Source organism: Furipterus horrens, unplaced genomic scaffold, assembly GCF_987537825.1.
Source record: "Furipterus horrens unplaced genomic scaffold, mFurHor1.1.pri manual_scaffold_7, whole genome shotgun sequence".
Taxonomy (NCBI): Eukaryota; Metazoa; Chordata; class Mammalia; order Chiroptera; family Furipteridae; genus Furipterus; species Furipterus horrens.
The window spans coordinates 97,880,047-97,901,757 of NW_028327177.1; the positions used below are offsets into that span (position 1 = coordinate 97,880,047).

At 44.8% G+C, this 21,711-nt stretch overlaps 1 protein-coding gene across 3 annotated transcripts in view; it reads left to right on the top strand.

The window, feature by feature from the left end:
- The first annotated feature begins 1,743 nt into the window (after nucleotides 1-1,743).
- STIMATE (STIM activating enhancer) overlaps nucleotides 1,744-21,711 on the top strand; it is a 47,641-nt gene continuing 27,673 nt past the window's right edge. For 2 of the 3 annotated variants that reach the window (XM_090284035.1, XM_090284036.1), the window contains exon 1: nucleotides 1,744-2,035. In XM_090284035.1, the coding sequence (XP_090140161.1) occupies nucleotides 1,876-2,035 (160 nt within the window). In that variant the 5' untranslated portion in view covers nucleotides 1,744-1,875. The remainder of the gene's footprint in view (nucleotides 2,036-21,711) is intronic. The other variant, XM_090284037.1, reaches the window with a different exon arrangement.

The window sequence follows — 21,711 nt, forward strand, 5'->3', positions numbered from 1 at the left end:
GCTCCTGATCTCTGAAGACTGCTTCGTGTACCACTACATTTGCCTTGGTACAGCAGCAACAGGCCTTAAGGATTCCTCCGCATCTGGATGTGCCGAGCAATGCTTTGTCAAAAACTTCGTTTTTCAGCTGTGTGTGCAATTTTCCTTGAACTGTCTGTCTTCAAGCAATCAAGAGTCTCCGTATGCCCATCCACAATCTATTCTGCTTTAAGTACACATCCTCTTGTTTGGTTCTCTCTGGACATGAACTGTAGCTGTTGAGCATTCCCATAAGAGACCTTCTTAGACTTAAAGACAGAAATGCATATTTCCCTTACCTATTTATATTCTTCACTTGATTTTCTGTATTTTCCCACAGTCGATACTTGTAGAGTTTTAAATTTTATAAATTAAAATTCAGTTTAATTTAAAAAGCATTTTTTTTGCATATTCTCTGTGCTGGGGACTAGTTTAGATTCCAGGGTGAATAAAGACCACTTTCTGCCCTTTGGTGGGGGGGGGGGGGGTTCACACTCAGCTGTGACCTCTGTCTAATTTAGCAGTCTGAAAAGTTCCAGTGGAGCAGCACACAAGGTAATGTGGAAGTACAGATAATAAGTAGCAGTTCTTGGAGCAGGGAGAAGGAAACAGTATTCCATGCAATGAGAATGTGTTTTAAGAGGGCTGGAGAGAAGTGGTTCTAGGGAATCAATTGAATTTGTGTTCTCTGGATAATGAGGTTGATATTCCAGTTAACCAAGAATGCTTTTGTATAGCATTTAACTCTTTCATGTAATTGGAATTTCTTGGTGGCTACCTTTTAGGGAAAATTTCCCTAGATAGGGTATTTATTGTCTCACAAATGCAGCCCAGTGTCTACTGGAACAATACTTTGTGTACACTGGCATTAAGTAGATGCTGCAGGAAGGTCAGGGCTCTAGAGCACCACCAAGAGGCGTCTGGAGAGAAGCCAGAGGGCCCTGGGAGGGTAGATGAGGAAATGTGGACTAGAGGCCCTGGTAGAGATAGCAAGCTGGTTCCAAGAAGTTGGAGGGTTAGGTGGCAGGAAATGTGCATGTGCAGAGGGAGTTGTTGGAGACTGGTAAAAAACAAGTTGACTTTTCTTTTATGAATCACGTTCAAAATAAGGATATGTTCATACATTTTCAGTATAAACATTTCAATTGTATTTAAGTGATAGTTTAAATTACATTTAGCAAAGAAAAAAAAGTTGGCTAAGGCCTGACTGGTGAGTAAGAGAAGCCTTTGGCCGGGGTGTCTGTACTAACAAGGAAAGTAGAGAGGCGCTGAACGTCTGGATTGGAAGGCACATGTCTATGTGCTGAGTTTTGGGTGGTTTTTCCCAACCAGCTTCAGAATAATCCAGGCTGCTTGCTGAAAATGCAGATTATTCAACTCTGTTTCAGAACTACTGAATTGGAATCTGAGGGTGGAATCAGGAATTTTTTTAATTCTGCAGGATATGAAGGATTTATCTTGGAGGAAAAATGAATTTAGTCACAGACCGTCCCTGCTCCTGCCCCTACTGACCTGGAGCTCGGGGTCCCAGGGCCCACTCTCCGCTCTCGCGTTTGCTCCTCGGGCTGCCTAGTCAGTCCTACCTGTGAACTGCCTCACCCTGTCCCTTCGCCGGCCAGAGTCCCGCCCACCGAGGGGAGAGCCCCCGGCCAAGGCCCGCCCCCACGTCGGGCCGGGCCAATCGGGCGCTGCAATCTCAGACGTCGGGTTACGCGCGGCGCCGAGTCGGCCGCGGGGCTGAAGTACCGGCTCCCGGCTGGGACTCCGAGCTCCGTGCTCGGGGCTCGGCGGCACGGGCCCGGCAGGCAGCGAGGCGGTGCGGGCCGCGACGTCTCCCGTTCCTGTCCCAGTTCCACCATGCAGGGCTCCACCGGGAATGCGAGCCACGGACTGCCGGGCGAGCCACCCTCTACCGTGGCGTCCGGGACGGGCCGCTGCGAGAGCGGCGCGCTCATGCACAGTTTCGGCATCTTCCTGCAGGGGCTGCTCGGCGTCGTGGCCTTCAGCACGTTGATGCGTGAGTCCGGGACCCCCACCCCTCCTGAGGCCCTGCACCTCAGTCGCCGGCCAGGCCCCTCTTCGCGCACCCTCCTGCCTGAAGAGTTCAGGCCTGGGGACCCCGGACCCTTGGCGGAGGTGCCTTCGTCCGGCGAGGCCAGCCTGGGCATTCCCAGACTAGGGGGAGCATACTGAGCCTACGGTTTATCGATGCAACCTGTAGCCGCAGGTCACCCCTGCCCCTCTCCTATATCCCGCACACACCTTTCCTCAGATACCCGCCTAAAACTCGCTCCCTTCCCACCTTGTCATCGCCAATTAAGTCTACTCCACGATCATCCTGAGGCCATGACCCTTAGAGGCTCTTCTTAGCCTCCCTTCTGTACTTTGAACTCGCATCCCTAAATCCCTAGTTTGATGTTGAGCTTTTTAAATGCACCTACACTCAGAAGATTTACTATCCCCGGTTCTCATTTACATCCCGCTACCCTGCAATACCTGGATCATTAGCCGTGCGTTGCATTCTCAGTACTGCCTCCTCCCCTACATCTCTGCCCACCCTGGACCTTCTCAGTTTTATTTTGTTTTGATGCGAGCAGGTATCACCCAGACTCCCTTCTTTCGCACGTTTCCACTTTTCTTCCTGAACAGGTCCACCTGTTCCATTCTGTCGCAAACTTTCCTAATTAAGTCTCAGGCCTCCCTGGCTCTTCTCTTTCTCAGCTCACTTTATTATTTATATTTCAAATTTCTTTTCTTTCCGTGAGACTTGGGCAACCTAGTGGCTTCATGGAGAAGGAGGTGCAGAGGGTCTGGGAGGTCTCTGAATCCCTGTACTACGTCACCAGGGGCCCATCCTGACTTTCTTGGTGGAGAGGAAAGTCCCAGAGGGCCCTTCTGGAAAAGTAGAAGTTCCACCCTGCTGTCACGTGTGCTGTGTGTGCGTGGGGGGGGGGGGGCGGGGGAGGTTGTGTGTTCTCTTAGTGCACATCCTTCCCTTTAATAAAGTAACAAGTTAGCTGGTAGGCCTAGGAGTGCCTCTGCAATTGCATTTTGAGGGAAGAAAGGGATGTAGCTATCTGGACAGAGGCATTAATTCCAGAATGACTGTTCAGAACTTACTCACTGTGCTCATGTGGATAGAGTGGGAAGTTCCTGCAGAAAGTACTGCCTGACACCTGGGAGGGATACTGCTGCAGTGTGGCTGTGTCTTACAGGGTACAGTTACTGGAGTAGTAGCTGTGCTTGATTATAACATAGGGCTTATTTGGGTGAATTCTCCCAGGCTTTCAGTATCCTGAAGAGGCTGTTCTTGGACACTACTTTCTTCTAGTTGCCTGGCCTTGATAAGCTTTGCAACAAGTGTCCAAGTATATGTGTTGGCCACTTTTTCTTTTCTTTTTAGTCTCTACTTGCCTTGTTTTTTCCTTGATGAACAAATGAATACCCACTTGTTCCCACAGTAGTAATTTGTGACTACGTAGCCAAAACCAGCTGCTGACTTGGGTGCTTGAACTGTGTGTGTTTTCAAGGCATTGTGTGTGTGTCTTCATTCCCCTCCCACTTCACTTTCCTCCAGCTGGCCTTCATTTTGCTCTAAAGGAACTGCAGGCTTAGTTTTTATTTTGTTCTCTAACCTAGGATTTCTTAGCCTGGCTCTGGCTTTTTTCATAGATTTGATTGATGCTGATGGCCTGACTTACTCCCTAGGGTTTGATACTTGTGATTCAGAGATGGAAATGTGTTTATGGCTGGACAGAGTTGCTCACAGCTGAGAAGTGTGCCGGGTTGAATGTGTTCAGAGTGATGGTGCTGGCCCTGTGAGTCTTCAGGGACACACTTGATTCTTTACTGAATATTCAGTGTGAGCACATGTGCAGATCCACTGTGGTTGGTACTCTGTGTAAAGACCGAACTAGAAAGTGATCTCTTACTCAATATAAGGCTAGACGTAGAGGGAGCTTGTGGAAGTGGGTAGTAGGTCCTGGGACCATGATGAGTAGGAGGAATGAGGAGAAGAGTTGGGAAGGCTAGAGCTGTGTCTGCCCTGGACAAAGAAATGGAAATGAGAGTGAGAGCCTCAGTCCCCCACCTGGAAGCAGACAGCAGGCTGGGGCCCAGTCTGGCAAGTTCCCCGCGTAGCTCCCAAACTTGGTTTTGTAGAAACACAACTGTGGGGCTCTTCCGTTTGCACTGCTGGGAAGAGGAGAACACCTAAGGGACTGCTTTACCTTTGGAATGACTTTACTGGGGAAAAGAAAAGGAGATGAAGGTTCTTAAGGAAGTACATCTGTGAGCTATTTGGCTTTGTCTGGGCTTTTTAGTCTTCTAATCACAGCCTTCTTTCCTCAGTTGGGCAGAGCTGTTGAAAGTGCCCGGCTCCTGTGACAAGTGTCCACTCTGCAGCCCTTGAGGGAGGTCTTGTTTGTTAAGGTGAGGCCACTCTGACCTTCATCAGTTCCTTCATTATCTTCTTCAAGCATATTTTAAATATCAGTCTTCTCTCCTGAGCAGTTTGGTTAACCACCCGGTCCTCTGTGGAGTCATAGTCTTTTCCCTTCCTGTGCTTTTACGCCCTCCCATACCCTGCAGGGAGTGGCCTCTCTTCTCTGACACGTCCCCCCAATTCTGAAGGCAGGAACTGTTCTGTTTCCCTGTGGGGCCAGCTGTGTTCTATAAGATGGACCACTTCTCTGACACGTTCCCTAGTTCTGAGGGCAGGAACTGTTCCGTTTCCCTGTGGGGCCAGCTGTGTTCTATGAGATGGACCAATTCTCTGCCGCGCAGGCCGTGAGGTGCTTTTCATCACCCTTCATCCCCAATTTCAATGACTTCTCAGACCACTGTCTTTGTGTTTCTTTTTCTATCCAGAAAAATCAATTTTTTTCCTCAGTTTACAAGTTGTTGTGTTCTTTTATCCTGGAGGGTTTTGTCCTAGAGGAAGACTTCTCATATTATTCACTTCTCAGGGTAGGATTTTGATTCTCACAGTTTCTCATCCTGGTGTTTGGCTCACCATGGGGGGTGGGTTTTCAGACCGCTCGGTCCAGTCAGTCCAGAGTCTGTGTGCCAGGTGATACATGGAGCTGATTCTTCAAGCTACATAAACAGACAGATTATTACAGGCCACTCTCTGCAGGCATGTCCCATGTCAGCATCACCTTGTTGGATGGGTGAGCCTTCCAGAGGCTCTAGCTAGGAAAGCTGAACAAACTCAGAGGCAAGCTTCTGCAGGGGCTTCCCACTTGGGGTTTTCTGGAACATCACTGGGAGGCACTGGGTGTCCGAGTAGAAAGAAATGCTTTAAACGAGTAGGCTTTGTCATGATCTGCTTGCTGAGCAGTTCCTCTTCTTTTGGTGGCGTCTGTAGTCTGTGACTCAATGGAGTCACTCAGACGAGAATCACAGCTAAATGGAGCTGCGCGGTCCTGGAACTCAGCAGACTGCTCCAGTGCAGGGTAGTGGGCCTGCTGTCAGCCAGAGGTCAGTACTGGCCAGCGTGTGTGTTGGTGTTTGGGGTGTTTACTCTCAGAACATGTGAATGCACAGCAAAGTCAAGCCTCCTTCACTGCGCGCAGTCCGAGTTCTGGGCTAAAGTGTAGACAGAATTGGTTTCTCACAAAACAAGCATTTTGAGAGCTTGGATAAATCACCTTGCCTTTTTTCATGTTATAGACATGGGGACAAGCCAGCTGGGAGTAGGTGTCAGTGTTTTACAAAAGTATTGCTCATGTTGAGAAATGGTATCTTTTTTCCTGAGGCCAAAACTAACACCACAGACCAGTCTACCTACCCAGCTTTGAAATCTTAATCTCATATAGTCTCTGGTATTTTCTCACAAGTTGAACTGGCCTCCCTGTATGTTCTGTACAGACACACTCAGGTTGGGACTACTTTTCTGGGGTCACCTCTTCCCACTGTATCCCAATTTTTATTTAAAAAAATGTCAAACATATGGAAGAGATGAATAGCAATAGAGTGAACAACTGTCTGCCCTCCACCTATATTCAAAAATAGTTCACATTTTGTCACATTTACTTTATCTTTTTATGGTTTGGTGTTTGGGGGATATTTTTGTTTGTTTGTTTTTGGTTTTTTCTTTTTTTTGGCTGAGCCATCTGAAGGTAAATTGCAGCCAGCATCACACTCCTAAGAACTTCAGTTGAATCTCCTAAGAATAAGGACACTCTTCTACATAACCACAATTTTATGATCACACCTAAGAAAATAAATCACTTCACAAAATCATCTAATACCCAGTCCATATTCATACTTCCTCAAATGTCTCATAGCTGGAGTCGTCAAGAGCTATGACCCAGCCAAAGTCCTCTTGTTGCTTTTTTTTAAGTCACTTTTACTCTAGAAGAACCTCCCTGTACACACACGTGCACACTTCTTTTTTCAATGACTTTGCCTTTTTGAAGAGTCCTGACCAGTTGTCATGTACAGTGTTTCATGTTCTGGAGTTGTCTGGGTGTTTCCTTGTTACATGTTTGAGCTGTTTTGCTGACTCCCGTGTTTCCTGAGTTTGTCTGGAGGAGCTATTAGATTCAGATAACCTTTCTTACAGCAAGAACATTTCATAAACGGTGCTGTGTGCTTCATACTACATCACACCAGGAGGCACATGACATCAGGCAGTCCCACTGTTAGTGATAGGTCGATTACTGGGCCAATGCAGGAGGTCTCTAGATCTCTTCCATGCAAAGGTATATTTTCCACTTTGCAATTAAAGATTATCTTTGTGGTGGTGATACTTGGAGATCATGTGAATATCCTGTCCCCCGGTAAATTTTCACTCAATGACCACCTCCTCCTGCTAAAATAATGAAACCTAGTGATGGCTGAATTGGAGCTGGAGCTCATGAGTGAAGGCGCCTGTCTCTGGGCCAGACACCCAGCACACACTCATTAAGTGTTGGTGTCCTTTCCTCTGTCCAGAGTACCAGCCAAGGCAAAGGGAGAATGTCCCTGTTTTCTGTTCCAGGCTGGTATTATGCCCATAGGGGAAAGGAGTGTGGCCAACATTAGCACGATGGCTTATTAGGAGTCTTAATTTTTAGAAACTTAACAGTTTCCTACATGCTGATTTTTTCTGGTAGCTACTCCTTTATAACAAAATTTCATTAATTTGGAATAAAATCAAGGCAAGAGAGAATTGTCTGAATTAGAGGACAATTTAAATTGTAGAATAATTTAATGAAATGCATTATTTAGCTTTTTAAATACTCTGTTTGTTAAAGTGTTGACCTCATAGGAGCATATCAAATCTCTTCTGCTTTAATGATCTGTTTAAAATCTTATGCAATTAATATAATATTTACATGAAGATGAAGTCGTGTTGACAGAGTTTAACAGGTGGTTAAAAATAGCACGATCCTAGGCTCCGGAACCAGTCTGGCCTGCCTTCCATTTCTGCTTCTGCCCTGAAGTACCTTTGGGCAACCTACATATTTCTCAAAGCTTCTGTTTCTTCCTCAGCCAGATGGGAATAGTACATTTCCTGGGAATGTGGAGATTCAAAAGATGTCTATAAGGAAGCAAGGCCGGTGTCAGGCACAAGTTAGACCCTCCGTGAGGGATGGAGGTTAAGGGGTGGGGGTGATGCCTTCATCTGTATTGTTATTACAATATTTGTATTCGGGAGTTTTCTTGAACATTTTACAAGTACTTGAGTAACTTGTTTTCTGAATTAGGTTAAACATTGCCATTTTCATCTTGTTTGCATAACATCTTTACCTTTAGCCCTCTTTTCATAAACTGCATAATAGTTAAAAGAATTTATCTTTTGCAGCCAGCACAGCGATTGTGAATTCCAAATTAGCATGTACGCAAACCAGGTGGCTTTAGTATATGTAATAATCTCCTTTCTTCACCCAACTCTTTCTTGTTTTCATTTGCAGAGTCTCCTGTGGGCCTCAAGAGGGCAGTGGGTGGACTGGGGCAGCCCACTTGCAGGTGGTGGACCTGCGTCCAAGTCCCTGGCATTATCGGCCTCAGGTCCTATGGTAGCAGGTGGTGGCATTGGCCACTAGCCCAGCTTCTTTCCTGCAGCTTGCTCTTTTACTGAGTTCCCAATCTGAGGGTGCTCATGCTCTGCACTTGATGTACTTCACAGGATTCTGGAAGGAGGAGTTATTTTTATTTTGCAAACAAGGTCAGTGAACAGGTGAAGTGTCTAGCACAAAGTTCTGGTTAGTAGGTGCAGAGCAGAAATGTAAGCCAGGTCCCTCAGACTCCAAACGCTCTTGGCCATGTCCCCTACTCCGCCTGCCTCTTTGTCCCCCTTTCCACACAGGTGTACTTTCCAATTACTCTGTAGCCCTGGCTCATTTTTTCCTACTTGAATAATTTTTATTTTCTTTCTTAATAATTCTTTTTTAATGTCCCTAGTGTTATCAGAAGCTTCGGACTGTTCTATGGCTATTGATAGCATTAAGAAAATATAAATTTGAAAATACTTACCGATCATTTAGTGGACGTATGAGTTACATCTTAGGTTTGCTTTTCTGGCCTGGGCCTTTGTGAAGGTTTCTCTTGACTGCAGGAGTGGTGATCCTACCCTGGGAATGAGGCCCACTGTGTAAAAGGCAGCCCCTAGAAGCAGCAGGAGAAGGGGTAGTACATGACTTCATTCAGTAACTGCTCAGAAGGGATTTTCAGGGTCCTGGGTGGTTTCAGGTCACCTGCTGGTTTTCACAGAATGCTTTCCTGTGCTATGCTACTATACAGAGAGTAGTTAATTTTGAGTTAGGGTTGACCCTTAGGAGTTATCCTGCTCTTCATGTATGGGTCAAAGTGGTCCACGAATCTCTTAGATGACTCCACTACTGGGGATTTATTCATCCAACTCAGGGTTTTTCAACTTGGCATTTCCAACTGCTGACATTTCGGGCCAGATAATTCCTTGTTGTGGGGGGCTGTCCTGTGCATTACAGGGTGTTCAGCAGCAACCCTGGCCTCTACCCACTGGATGCCATAGCTCCCACTCCTCACCCCTGTGGTGACAACCCACAATTTCTCCTGACATTGCCATTTGTCTCCCGAGGGCATAGTTGTCCCTGTTGAAAACTGTATTTGTCAGTTTGTGGATTAGCAGACTCATGAGCTGCAGCAGAACAGATTAGAACGTCAGTGTGTTGTTCCTGAAGGTGAGAACAGTGGACTATCAGGGTTTGGTCAGGTCCTGGGTGCTAAGTATGGTGCTGGGTGCTGCCTTGATAAAGAAGAGCTGAGACCCAGCCCCCTGTGCTTGAGGGTCTCACAACTGGGCTGCAGTTAAAAGTAGCAGGATCCTGTGCTGACAGTGCAAAGAGGTTGGTGAAGTTTGAACAGACTTGAGAGGAAGGATGAGGGATTCTGCCAGGGAACTTGGGGAAATGTCCCCAAGGAAGCCCTGCTTAAGCATGACACTGGAGTTGGAGGAGCTGTGAGGGGCTGTCAACACAGAGGGTGTGGAGAGAGCGAAGGTCCACGTAGGAGATCAGGGTCTCGGCCATCAGTTCTGGGGGCTCAGAAGCACTGGTAAGAGGCCTCCAGAAAAAGAGGCAGTGCTTCAGAGGGTGGTTCCAGAGAGCCATCCTTATTCAGTTTCAACCCTCTTTTCTGTAGCTTGCAGTTAAAAAGGATGGTATATTAAATCAGCAAGTGGCAAGTCAGGTTCCGCATTTACCTCATACTCCATTTCGATTATGTCTTTTAGAACCTTTCTTTTAAAGCAGTTTTTATCACAACCCTTTTAGATCTCATGGGGGTCCCCTGGGAAACATCTACTGTTTGTATCCTTTGGGCCATAGGAGAAAAAATGGGGACCCAGTGGCTGCTCTGCCCCAGCCCCTGTCCTGTTGGCAGAGTCTGTGGATGGCGTGATGATGGGGGCAGAGCTGCTGCACTTGTTTGGTGCCAGGCGTTGTGTGTTAGCCCCTTTGAGAGGTAGGGGCTGATATTAGCCCCGTTTTATACTTCAGGAAACCCAGCCACGGGGAGGTTCAGTAACCTATCCAGGGCCATGCAGCCAGTAGGTGATTGAGTCAAGCTGTCTGGCTCTGGAAACATTGCTTTTAGCTAATAATCAGAACATTTCCTTACTGTTAACTAGCTTTTCTGGACTGTCCACCCATTCGACACCAGTGTAGAGAAAGCAGAGATGCTTCTACCCCTGGATTTTTAGTCCAGCCTCAATTCTGGATAGCTGTCTAAGACTAATGCCAGCATGGGCAAATTCTAGGAAGCTCTAGCTCGCTCTGTGAGCCTGGTCCCAGGCTCTGGTGGGGTTGGGCTTTGCTGAAAAATGTCTCTCATGAGAATTCCAGTTGTCAGCATATTCTAGAACTCCTGTAGTTGCCACAGCAGGATTGTCAACCACTGGAATTGCATTTGTGCTAAAGAGACAAAGACTTCTCACTTGAGTTACCACAATCCTGTCTTACCGTCAGGCATGTCTTCCCCCATTTCATTTGGTTCAGTGTTCTCTTCATTCTAAAGGATATTCTGTGCCATAGTCAGGTCTCACTTGGGCTGCTTCTCAGGAGGTGGGGACAGTAGCTGGTGAGGCTTGGCCTCAGCGAGAGCCTGGTTTTATGTGGGGTGGTGCCATACAGCCAAGGGGTGACATGGGAAGAAGGGTCACTCAGCTGGCTAGGACACTCGACCAGTATTTTTCTTGGCTCTGAAATTTCTTTTAAAGACTTTGTGTCAAGTATTTGTGGCTTTCCCTGTTACTAACCAGTGCTAGGTATCAAGAGCTTTCATGCTTTCTCTTTATTATTTTTTCTTTCATGGATAAAGTTGTATGCACAGTAGGTTGGGACACATGCACTATGGCAGGGCCACACTATGTTTTGTTTTGTTTTAAGTTGTTCACCATTCTCAAAATGTTTCCCACCACCGCCTTTTGTTCTAGTCTGTAGGCTGTTCTAATCTCTTAACCTCATCAGTGTTCTCAGGCTTTTCCATTTTTATTAGAAGACATTTTCATTAATAGTATGAAAAATTATGCAGGGAGATGAGGTGGTAACTGCCTGGGTTAACCGACACAAGCCCGAGATGCTGTCCTGTAGGAGAAGGTGAACAGCCGCAGCACACACTGCATCCCTTGCCCAGACCCTCCCACAGTGTGAGTGAACATCTTGGCCAAGGCGGCATTAGTGCTTTCAAGCAGGTCTTCTGTTTGGCCATTGAGTTTTGGGCTAAAATATTTGCAGGTCACCCAGCGAGTGAGGCTGCCTGCACCCGGTGTCTGTGCTGCGTCGACATGAAGAGGAGTGGCGTGTGGGGGGGAGACCTACTCAGAGCTCACTAAATGCAGTGCATCACAGATGGGGCTGCTCCTCACTGCCCAGGGTTTGCTGTTGGTGTTTCCGATGTAACAGAGTGGAAGATTGCAGGTCTGCCATTTCCACTGCCGGCCCCACCCTTTGCCTGAGAGATGGGTGTTGGGGTTCTGCAACCACAGTACGGGGAGACTTAAATGAATGTGTTTTTTCCATCAACAGCCTTGGTTTGCACTGATATGAGGCATGAGGGCATTGGGGGGTGGGGAGCAGTGCTATATGAAGATGTTCATGGCATATGAACCCCTGAATCATACCAGTGAGCTTCTCAGTCCTTGCTCCCACTAGCTGTACCTGCCCGTAGCATTACGTAGTAAGTCCTTTGCCTGGGACTGAGGTGGCATTCTGGTATCTTGCCTGACAGCCAGACTCCTGGACCTGCCCCCATCCTTCTTTTCTTAGCTCTTTCTATGCTGTGGACATTGCAGTCACCACGGTTTGCCTTGCAGTCTGGACCAAGTAGAATAGTCATTATCTCAGACCCTGGGACGCAGCAAGATGCACAGATTTGCTCTTTCCCCAGCCCCTGCATCTGCCAAATCCAGTCCTACTTCCTCCCTGACCCACATCTCTCTGTCCTCTAAATGCTTTTCCCCTTCCTCCTTACCTAGCCCCATCCTCCTCTCTTCCAAGAAACTTTCCTTAATGACCTAGTACTGTTCTTTCAAGTCTATAGGATGTACAGTCTGTACTGTGCAAGTTAGGCCTCTTTGTGTCTCTGCTTCTCATTAGGCCTGGCCTGCTTCTCTGCCCGGCTGGTGCTGGCACAGGCTGGTCCTCTGGCTGAATCCTCAAGCCCAGAATGGCAGTTTGCTCTCTACTGGGAGGACGGTCATAAAAAGAGCAGTGAGACATAGGAGATGGGGTAGACTGAGATCTTTCTCTTTTCTCATCACTAAGTAGTTCAGCATTTATAGTTCTCTTTTATAACCACAGTACAACTATTTAAACTCAGGATATTTAACATTAATATGTTATCAACCCACAGTCTATTTTCAGACTTCATCAATTGCCCAAATACTGTCTTCATAGCTATTTAATCCTGGTCTGGGTCATACTTGCATTCAGTTGCCACATCCCTTCAGTCTCCTTTAGTCTGGAACAATTTCTCAGGTTTTATTTGTATTTCTGAGCTTTGATGCTCTTGTTGAAGAATAAAGCCCAATGATTTTGTAGAATGTCTCAGATTGGGTTTGTCAGATGTTTTCTTGTGATTGCATTCAGGTTATGTGTTTTTGGTGGGGATGCTGTATCAGTGATGTTGTGACCTCCTCAGTATGTCAGAACCTGAGGCCCCGATCTCAGATTATCCCAGTGGTCCCCAAGGTGTCATGCAGATTCTCTTTGACAGCTTGGGAAAGGTGGTTCCTCCAGGTCTGTCCATTGTGAAGTTACAATTTTTCCCTTTGTAATTATTAAGTAACTTGTAGGAGGATATTTTGAGACTATGTAAATGGAGGGTCTGTTTTCAGTCTCCTTGTAAAGCCTTGCCTGGTTGGGAGGTTAGAGCTACAGGCTCTGAAGGTGCTTTTGCTATTTTTCAAAAAATCTGGTGATAATACTTAGTCATATTTGTAGTGCTCATTATGTCCCATTCCCTAAAAGTGCCTTTTATTTCTCATATTAGCCACATGAGGTGGGTACTCATATGATCCTATTTTATACCTGGGGAAACAGAGGCACAGAGCGGTTAAGTGAATTGTCTAAGGTTGTGGCAACCACTGAGTGGAATACTGGAATTCAAACCTGGTGGGTCTCATTCTAATGCTGGGACTTCCACTGCTCTACCTGAGTGCTGTGTGCAGTGTTCACGTGTAGTTTGTGAAACAGGGACACTGCTTTTCTAACCGCTGGGCTTTCTGTCTCTTTGACATATGAAGTTCTTCAACGTCATTTGTTTCTCATTGTCCCTCATCTGCTTGGTTTTCCACTGAGAGCATCATTCCAGTCATTTTTCTAGGCGTGATGAAGTGGACCAGGAAAAAACCAAAGGCTTCTCATTTTGGGATTGAAATCAAATAGGGCTTTTCACTGAAGTCAGAGGACTCTTTTCCTGTATAGATAGATAGATAAATTAAAAAATTGAGCCTCTTCAAAGATTGATAAAGAGTCTTTTGTCAATAAAGTAATCATCGGTATAGAACTTGACCTTCTTTTGTAAGCAACCTGAAAACAAACCAAAATACACAAAACAACTGTTTGCAGACATTGGAAAATAGGCAGCCAGGATAGTGATCCCTGAGGGAATGAAAATAATGAGGATAGCTCTATAGTCTTCACCTCAGCTTTCTGCTAGAGACAGTTTCCAGATCTCAGAGCAGTGAGGAGGAACCCAAGCAGAGCTCAGCAACCTTGCTGAGTTGAGAAGACAGAGCAGTTGGAATTTTCAGGGGCAATATGGGGAAAAATGAGCTATATAGAAGAAAAGCTCTAGATATTTGCTTTTATGGGTCTCCTCAAGTCTTTTTCTAAACATTAATCTGTGTGTGGATAGGGTAAAACTTACGAGGCAAAGCAAAAACAATTGCTGGGAAGCTATAAGCTGAACTATTTTTCTAGGACTGGGAGATGTTTTTCTTTCCAGTTAGAGTGAGAGACTTTGTTGAACACTGAGGCATTCAGTAGATATCTCAGAAGAATCATGCCTTATCTAGCCTCAGAGGGAAGGATACATAGCTTAAAAACAATTCTTGGTACCATACACAAAAACTGAGTAGAAATATATCATACATCTAGGCGTAGAAGTGAAAACTAACACTTCTGGAAGAAAGTATAGGAGAAAAGCTTTATGACCTTGTAATCAAAGATTTCTTAGGATACAAAAAGCTTGAACCATTTTTTAAAATATATAAATTGGACTTCATCTAAAGTAAGCATTTCTGACCTTCAAACACATACTGTAAAGCCAGAGACTATGAAAAATATTTGGAATGTGAATATATGACAAAGCAGTTGCATCAAAAATATGTAAAGAATTCTTACAACTCAGTAAAAAGACAACACAATTTAAACATAGGCAGAGGATCTGCATAGATATTTCTCTAAAGAAAATATACAGGTGACCAATCAGCACATGAAAAGATGTTCAATATTATTAGTCAGCAGGGAAATGCAAATTAAACAGTGACTAGATACAGCTATACGCCCACAAGAATGACTAAAATTTAAAAGATCGACAATAATAAGAGTTGAAAAGAATGTGAACTTCAAAACTTTTACACATTGCTGTCAGAAATGTAAAAGGTACAACAACTTTGAAAAACTGAAATTTCCTTAAAAAGAAAAGTATGCCAGTCATATAGCCTAGAACTTCATCCCTAGATATTTACCTAAGAGAAAAGAAAACATGGACACAAAAGAACTTGTACATAAATAGTAACTTTATTCATAATTACCCCAAACTGGAAACAATCCAAATGTCCATGAACACTTGAAAGGATAAACAAATGGTAGTATATTCGTACAAGATACAGTATTCTCTCACTTATTGCCGGTATTACGTTCTAGACCCCCCCCAGGAAGTAGGAACCTTACATTTATTCTATACTCTTAAGCCTACGTAACTTTAACAACATATGTATACAGTACCGTAAAATCCCACAATATAGCAAAAAAGCCACGATAAATAATTAAATATAATATTTTTAAAAATCTCGCAATACAGTGAGACCACAGTAAGTGAACTGCGATATAGAGAGGGACTACTGTAATACATGTGAGCAACAAAAAAACAACAAACTATTGGTACATCCAACACTGGTTGAACATGCTGAGCAAAAGAATCCAGATAAAAAGAACACATAGTATATTACTACATTTATATGAACTTCTAGAAACAGGAAATCTAACCTCTAGTTTCAGAAAGCAGATTAGTGGTTGCCTTGGTGTGGGAGGGGTGAGACCGACTGCAGAGGGACATGAGAGAACTTTTGGGGGTAATGAAAATTACTATATCTGGGTTGCAGTGAGGGTTACATCAGTGTATACATTTCTCAAAACTTACGAACTGTATGTTTAGTATGGGTGCGTCTTTGGTCTATATTATACCTCAGAGTTGATTTAAAAGACAAAGAAAAAAAACCCTTGAAATGATCAAGCTGCTCTACAAACTTAAGTGCTTATACATACTGCAGTACTCGTTAAAGGAAGACAACAAAATCCAAATACTGAATTTAGCAACCATAGTGTATATAGCCTCTAATAAAAAATTACTAGACATGTGAAGAAGCAGGAATTTGTCATCTATAAGCAGAGAAAAGTCCATTAATATAAATAAACTGAGAAGTTAGCAGAAATGGTAAAACACCAGAAAAAGACTTCACAGCAGTTACAGTAAGAATGCTGAAGGTTTTAAGGAAGAACTGGAGCATAATGCGGAGCACAACAGAAGCAGTAAAAGTGAACCAAATGGTATGTCCATAACTGAAAATACAATTTCTGAAAATTCACTGGATGGATATAACAGGGAATTAAACTCTACAGAAGGATAGATTAGTGAGTTTGAAAATAGAACAACAGAGGCCTCACAAATTGAAACACACCTCTCCCATGGTGGGTCAGGGTTAGTCTATGTGACCTGAAGAATGTGGCAGAAGTAATGGCGTGTCGTATCTGCAATTAAGTTATTAAAAAGACTGCAGCTGTTGTGTTGGGTGTGCTCTCTTGTTTGCTCCCTCTTGGATGAGTCACTGGGGAAGGCCAGCAGCCATGCTTTGAGGACACTTAGGCAGTGCTGTGGAGGGACTCATGTGTTAAGGAGCTGAGAACTGCTGCCAAGAGCCAAGCCTGTGAGCCTGCTTCGAAGTGGATCCTCCAGCCCAGTCAAGGTTGGTTGTAGCCTTACAAGAGACTATGAGCCAGAGCTACCCAGCTAAGCCAGTAATAAAAGTTTATTGTTTTAAGCCACTAAATTGTGGACTAACTTGTTATGCAGAAATAACTAATATAGTGAAGGTGGTGAGTACAAGAAAAGTTAGAAGACTTGATCTCTGTTCTCCAAGGGTCTGCAATCTATTTAGAAAGGCAGATCCCTTGAACTAGTAACTAATGATTACAGGCTTGTATGCCAAGTGTCCATGGTAAGGTATATTTACATCCTGAGTAGGCAAGTGAGAGCTTATTGACTGGATTTTATCTTGGTGAGCAGGGCTGCCAGAATCCCACAGAGTAGGGTATAGCATCACTATTCCTCCTGAGTTCTTAAAGGTGGTGGGAACAGGCTCAGTGCCAGTGAACATCTCATCCGAGGTGGCAGTTGGATGCTTCTTCAGTCTTTAAGGGCCTCGGAGAGGCATTTTGGCATATTCCTATATTTGCCTTATCCTTCGCAAGCCAGCCTGGTTGCTCACTGCTTGTATTTTAACTGGTAGGAAATCAGTTTCTGCAGTCCACACTGGATTGTTGAACAAGATAAATTTTGATCTACTTTGTTGTACAATGAGCCTTTGAGATACATGAGGGAGTCAGACAGGGGCTAATAATTGAAATGGAGCCTACTTATTCTGTGCATGGTGACTTTTTATACATTTTCAGAGTTCTCAATACCTTTTTTGTTAGGAGGCAGTCAATGGATCTTCTTTTCCCCCCTCTCTCAGACATACAGCAGCCCAGAGAGCTCATATATCAATGCTAAGGGAGAGGATGTGCTAAAGTTCTAGCTTGTATATAGTAGTTTTATTATATTGAGTCTTTGTATAGAGCCTTGTTCAGTGCCCTGAGCACTTGGTAAGTCCGTCCCAGCCACCTGCCATTCCCTTGCCCCTAGAATGTACTTAGGCATAATCACCACTCTCCTGATTCTTGTATTAGATTGTTTGATCATTTCCTGACAGAGTGCTTTAACTCTCTTTTCTTTGGGTTCTACACTTGCCTACCCACATCAGTGGTGCAGCCTCTAGTTCCTCTTGCACAGCATCAGTTGTGGTAGTATGCTTTTAGCTAAGTCTCCTGCAGATAGCTTGGTAGAATTGCCAGCCCAAAGGAAGCATGCTCCCTGGCTCTATAGCTGGGTTGGAGAATCTGAGGATGAGTAGGCAGGCCCTACCTGAGCCCTACGCCTGCTTTTTTCCCAAGGTCTCATGAATTGTGCCTGGCCTTTCTGATCACAAGGTGTCATAGGCAGGCCTGTCTCAAATGAGAAATAGCAGATGGAGCACATGCTGATTCTCTGGGGTTGATTTATGTTCATTCTAGTCTTCTAGTTAGGCTGGAACCAAGGAGGACACAGTTGTAAGGCAATCCCAAAACATCACCCAGCAAGCCCTTCTCTCAAACTAAAGATGCTCAGCTGCTTTCTCTCACTAACCCAAGATGTTCAGGTGCTTTCCCTCACTACCTGTAGCTGTATTTCGTAGCCCTCAAGGAAAGTGATGGAGGCAAATCTCCCTTTCAACTTGATCCTCAACCAAGCTGTCTGCCTAGCTCTCTATTCAGTGTCATAGGACAAGAGATGCAGAAAAACTTGGTAGTGCTTTTCATGACCACCATGCCACATGACGGTGGTCTTCCCAGTGCCGTCACAGAAGGAAAATTGGAGGGATCCCAGAAGACAGATGCATAAAGTGAGCATTGAGGTTCAGGAGTCCAAATTTGACTCAGACCACCTTCTCTGGGAGAGCCTGGTGCTCCCAGCTATAGTTTATTTGCAGTGTCTCATTCCTGTACTGGAGTTCACAACGATCATTTATCTCCCTTCTTCCTCCCACTCGTCCCCCTGTTGTTTCTAAGTGAAGAAGAGATGAAAATAGCTGTGAGAGGAATCCCAAGGTGCCTGAATTACCCATCCGACCACTCTGAATGCATTCCTACTGCCAGCCAAGGAGGATTACAGACATTTTAGCTCATAGAGGACTGATGATTTCTTCATTTAAGGTCCCAAGCTTGCTTGGGGTCAGGTTATTACTGTACAGTTAAGATTTCCTCTGCTGCCCTGCCACCTGGTTCCCAGACTTTGAGACTGAGGGAATAAACTGTTGCTTCTCTCCTGCTCAGATTCTGGTTGGTTACACAATTTGTATTGTTCGAAAAGAGAAGACTCTGGGTGCCAACTTCACTGAGCTGAAAAGCTAGGGGAAAGGTCTTACATGTTGGTTGATAACTCTGATATCAAGAGAAGAGCTGGCTTCTATAAATTTTTCTGCTACGGGTGCTTATTAATTCACTCCCATCAATAAAACTTGAAGGTGAAGCCTCAGTGCCTTCCCAGAGTAAGTCTCCTACTAAGTTAACCCGTGGTACGCTAAGCACCAGCCATTCCAGCTGTTGGCAGTCCCACCAGCTTCCTCCAAAGCTACAGTGCTACATTGGCTCTTGTCTGTTGAGAAGGTCAAACGAGGCCTTCTGAGATACTGGGAACTAGTCCCTGGAACCCCAACTTTTCCTTGACCTCCTTATGTAGCTTTGTAACAAGCCAGTTTCTCTTGGATATAGGTGTGTGCCCTCTGAAAAACAGTGGAGGCCTTTCTGTCTGGTGCTTTCAGTACACAGGTGCATTTAGGGAGGCTCTCAGGACAACCTAGCAAATGAGTGCTTGTCATCCAAAGGGAGGGCTCCCAGACCAGGGAACAGAGAAGCTCACCTGGGAGTGTAGGGTTCAAGGGCCAGGGAACAAGGTATAGCCCAGTGGTTAAGTGCATGGGCTCAAGTACCAAACTGCCTAAATCTGAGCCCTGGCCTCTCATGACCATCATGCCACATTTTTCCAGTGCTGTGTGACTTCATCTTAGGTGACTTTATTCTTTTGAGATTGTTACTTATCCTCGAAATGAGGGAGGTCTTAGTGAGTTATTATGAGAATTAAATAAGATAGGTGCTTAGCCTGGTGCATGGTAGGTGCTGAGTAAATGTGAGCTCACTGCAGCAGATGATCTGGGGCGGTAGGACAGTTCACACCATATCATTGGTTATTAGAATTTAAAAAATATGGGTAATTTAATTCAAGACTCCATGTACTGGCAGAACTGGAGGGATCGAAGGCTTGCCTGAGTCTTTCCAGCAGGTCAAAGACTGAGCAAGGACTAGAATGTATGTCCTGCCTCTGAGGCCTCTGTTCTTTCCCCATCACTCCCCAGTCTAGCTACTGTTTCTTTGCCACCTCCCCCTCCCCCTTGACACATTTACTGATGCTCATTGGTTTGTCCAGGTAGTTCGTTCTAGACTGTGGCATGAGAAGGGGAACTTTTCCCTCCTGTGAACCAACCTTCCTAATGGCTGTACAACTTGGCCATGGCAGCCTGAGAGCACGGAGCCCGGAGCATCTGCCAGTGACAGGTGGTGAGGGATGTGGTGATAGTGGAGCGATGTTGCACTCTCTTGGGAAATGGGCTTTCCTCGCTCCCAGCTGCTTGGCCTGGCCTGAGGTAGGTGCAGGGTTGCCCAAGAGCCTGAACTATACTGAAGGAGGCTGAGTGGTGGCAAGAGAAGCCACAGAGGAGACCTGTTACAGCCTTAGCCAGTGCGGCCCCTTCCCTGTACTGATAAACTTCAGTGGCCAAACATTCTGTTTCAACCTGCATTGAGACTTGAATTGACTTGTTACCACAAGCCTTGAAATTTTGGACCATGCATGTATTATAGCTATAAACACTACCAACTATTTGCAGTGTGGAATAAAGTTCTTGAATCATTTTTTCATCTATGTATATTTAAGTTTTCAGAGCGAATTCTCTTTTGGGAGGCTATTCTTGACTTTTTATAATGCTATCTGGATTGCATTTCACAAGCTTTACATTTTGTACCAAGAGGCCAGGCTCAGTCGGTCCTGATGCTGGACCTTGTTTTTAATGGGGAATGAGGGTCAGCAGTGGCCTGGGTTCTGGTCCTGACTACCACTTGCTGCCTTTGGGACTTTGGCGAGTTCTTTAATTGCACTGATTATCAGTTTCATCTGAAAATTGGGTTGACTGAGTGGATTTGGTTTCCTGGAGCTCTCAGTATCTCTGATGATGATGATGCCTTATCTGATTAGGCTTTCTTAGAAATCTTAGGAACTCAGTTGAATAGGTCATGAATATTCCATTAAGGTAGTAGGGGAGGTAAAGAGGATTTAGGTTGGGGACCCTGTTGGGTATGAACCTGTCCTTGACCAATTTTGCTCACACTAATTTCCAAAGTATTCACAAGGGTTGCTGGATGAGGGAGGTAGGTGGCTGGTGGCCTCTTTATCGCTGCCAGAGAATGGCACTTGAAGTATATGACTGCAGAAGGTCAGAGGTCAAATGGAGTTATCTTTATGAATGAAGCACAGTACATTGGGGTTTTCTCCTAGTGAAAATCTTGGAGTTGAGTGACCCAGTTAAGTGAGTTGGCAGTTTTGTGTTCACTCTTTTGGCTTGTGGTAAACTCTTGGTGATAGGATAATATAGCTGGATCTTCACCCTTTCTGTGCAGGTTCAATGTATGAAAACCAGAGCTCTTCCTATACCCATTATATGTCTGTACTCTGGTGAGTTTGGATCCCCCTAAGCAGCTGGAGTCAGTTCAGAGCCATGGGTTACAAGGATGAAAATGCATCTCATCACTGCACCTGGAGCTAGTGGGTGCCTTCTTGGACCAAAGGAAGCATATGGCAAGACACCGTTTTGCAATGCCTGAGCTGAGCATCATCTTCCATGGTGAGGCTGGGCCCATGGCTGCAAATGTCACCTCTGAGAAATGCACACTCTGGGGCTGGGCCTTTTTCTATTTGGCCAACCATGGAGTTGCAGTGAAGGGCAGCCCTTTTTACAATCAAAGGCCTCTTATTCAACACAGCCAGAATTGATTAGTGCTTGGTTAATTTTTTAAAGGCAGGGAAACTGGGGAATTCTACAAAATACAATAAACATTTTATTTTAACTCTGCCTGTGAGCATGGAGTGTATGTGAGGGGAGTGCCTGACCTGGCTGACAAGAGCATGGTGGAACATTTTATCCACTGGTGATAATAAATGGCACAGCAAGGATCCTAGCCCCTGGTTGATGTGGACTAAATGAGCTGATGAGACGTCTCTAGTGAGTACTGCCTGCTGGAATCTTCTCTCAGAAGGAAATTTTGTATTCGTTTTCTAATGTGCACAGTTGTAATTTTGTTATTTTTTAATTATTGTTTTTAACAGCAGAAGCTTTCTTCTCAAATCTTTTTTAGACCTTTTCTGTTACTACAAAAATATGTGCTCTTTGTAAACAACTAAAATATGGAAATACATAGCATAAATTAGTGAAAGCTCCCTGTAAGTTCATTCTCTAGAGAGGCAACCATAGTTTGCAGTTTATGGCATTTTTCTACAAATTTCTATATGTATGTATAATTTTTAAAAAATGGGTTCACAGGACACATTACTGTTTTGGTGACTTGCTTTTTTTCCCATTTAACATGGGCACTTTTC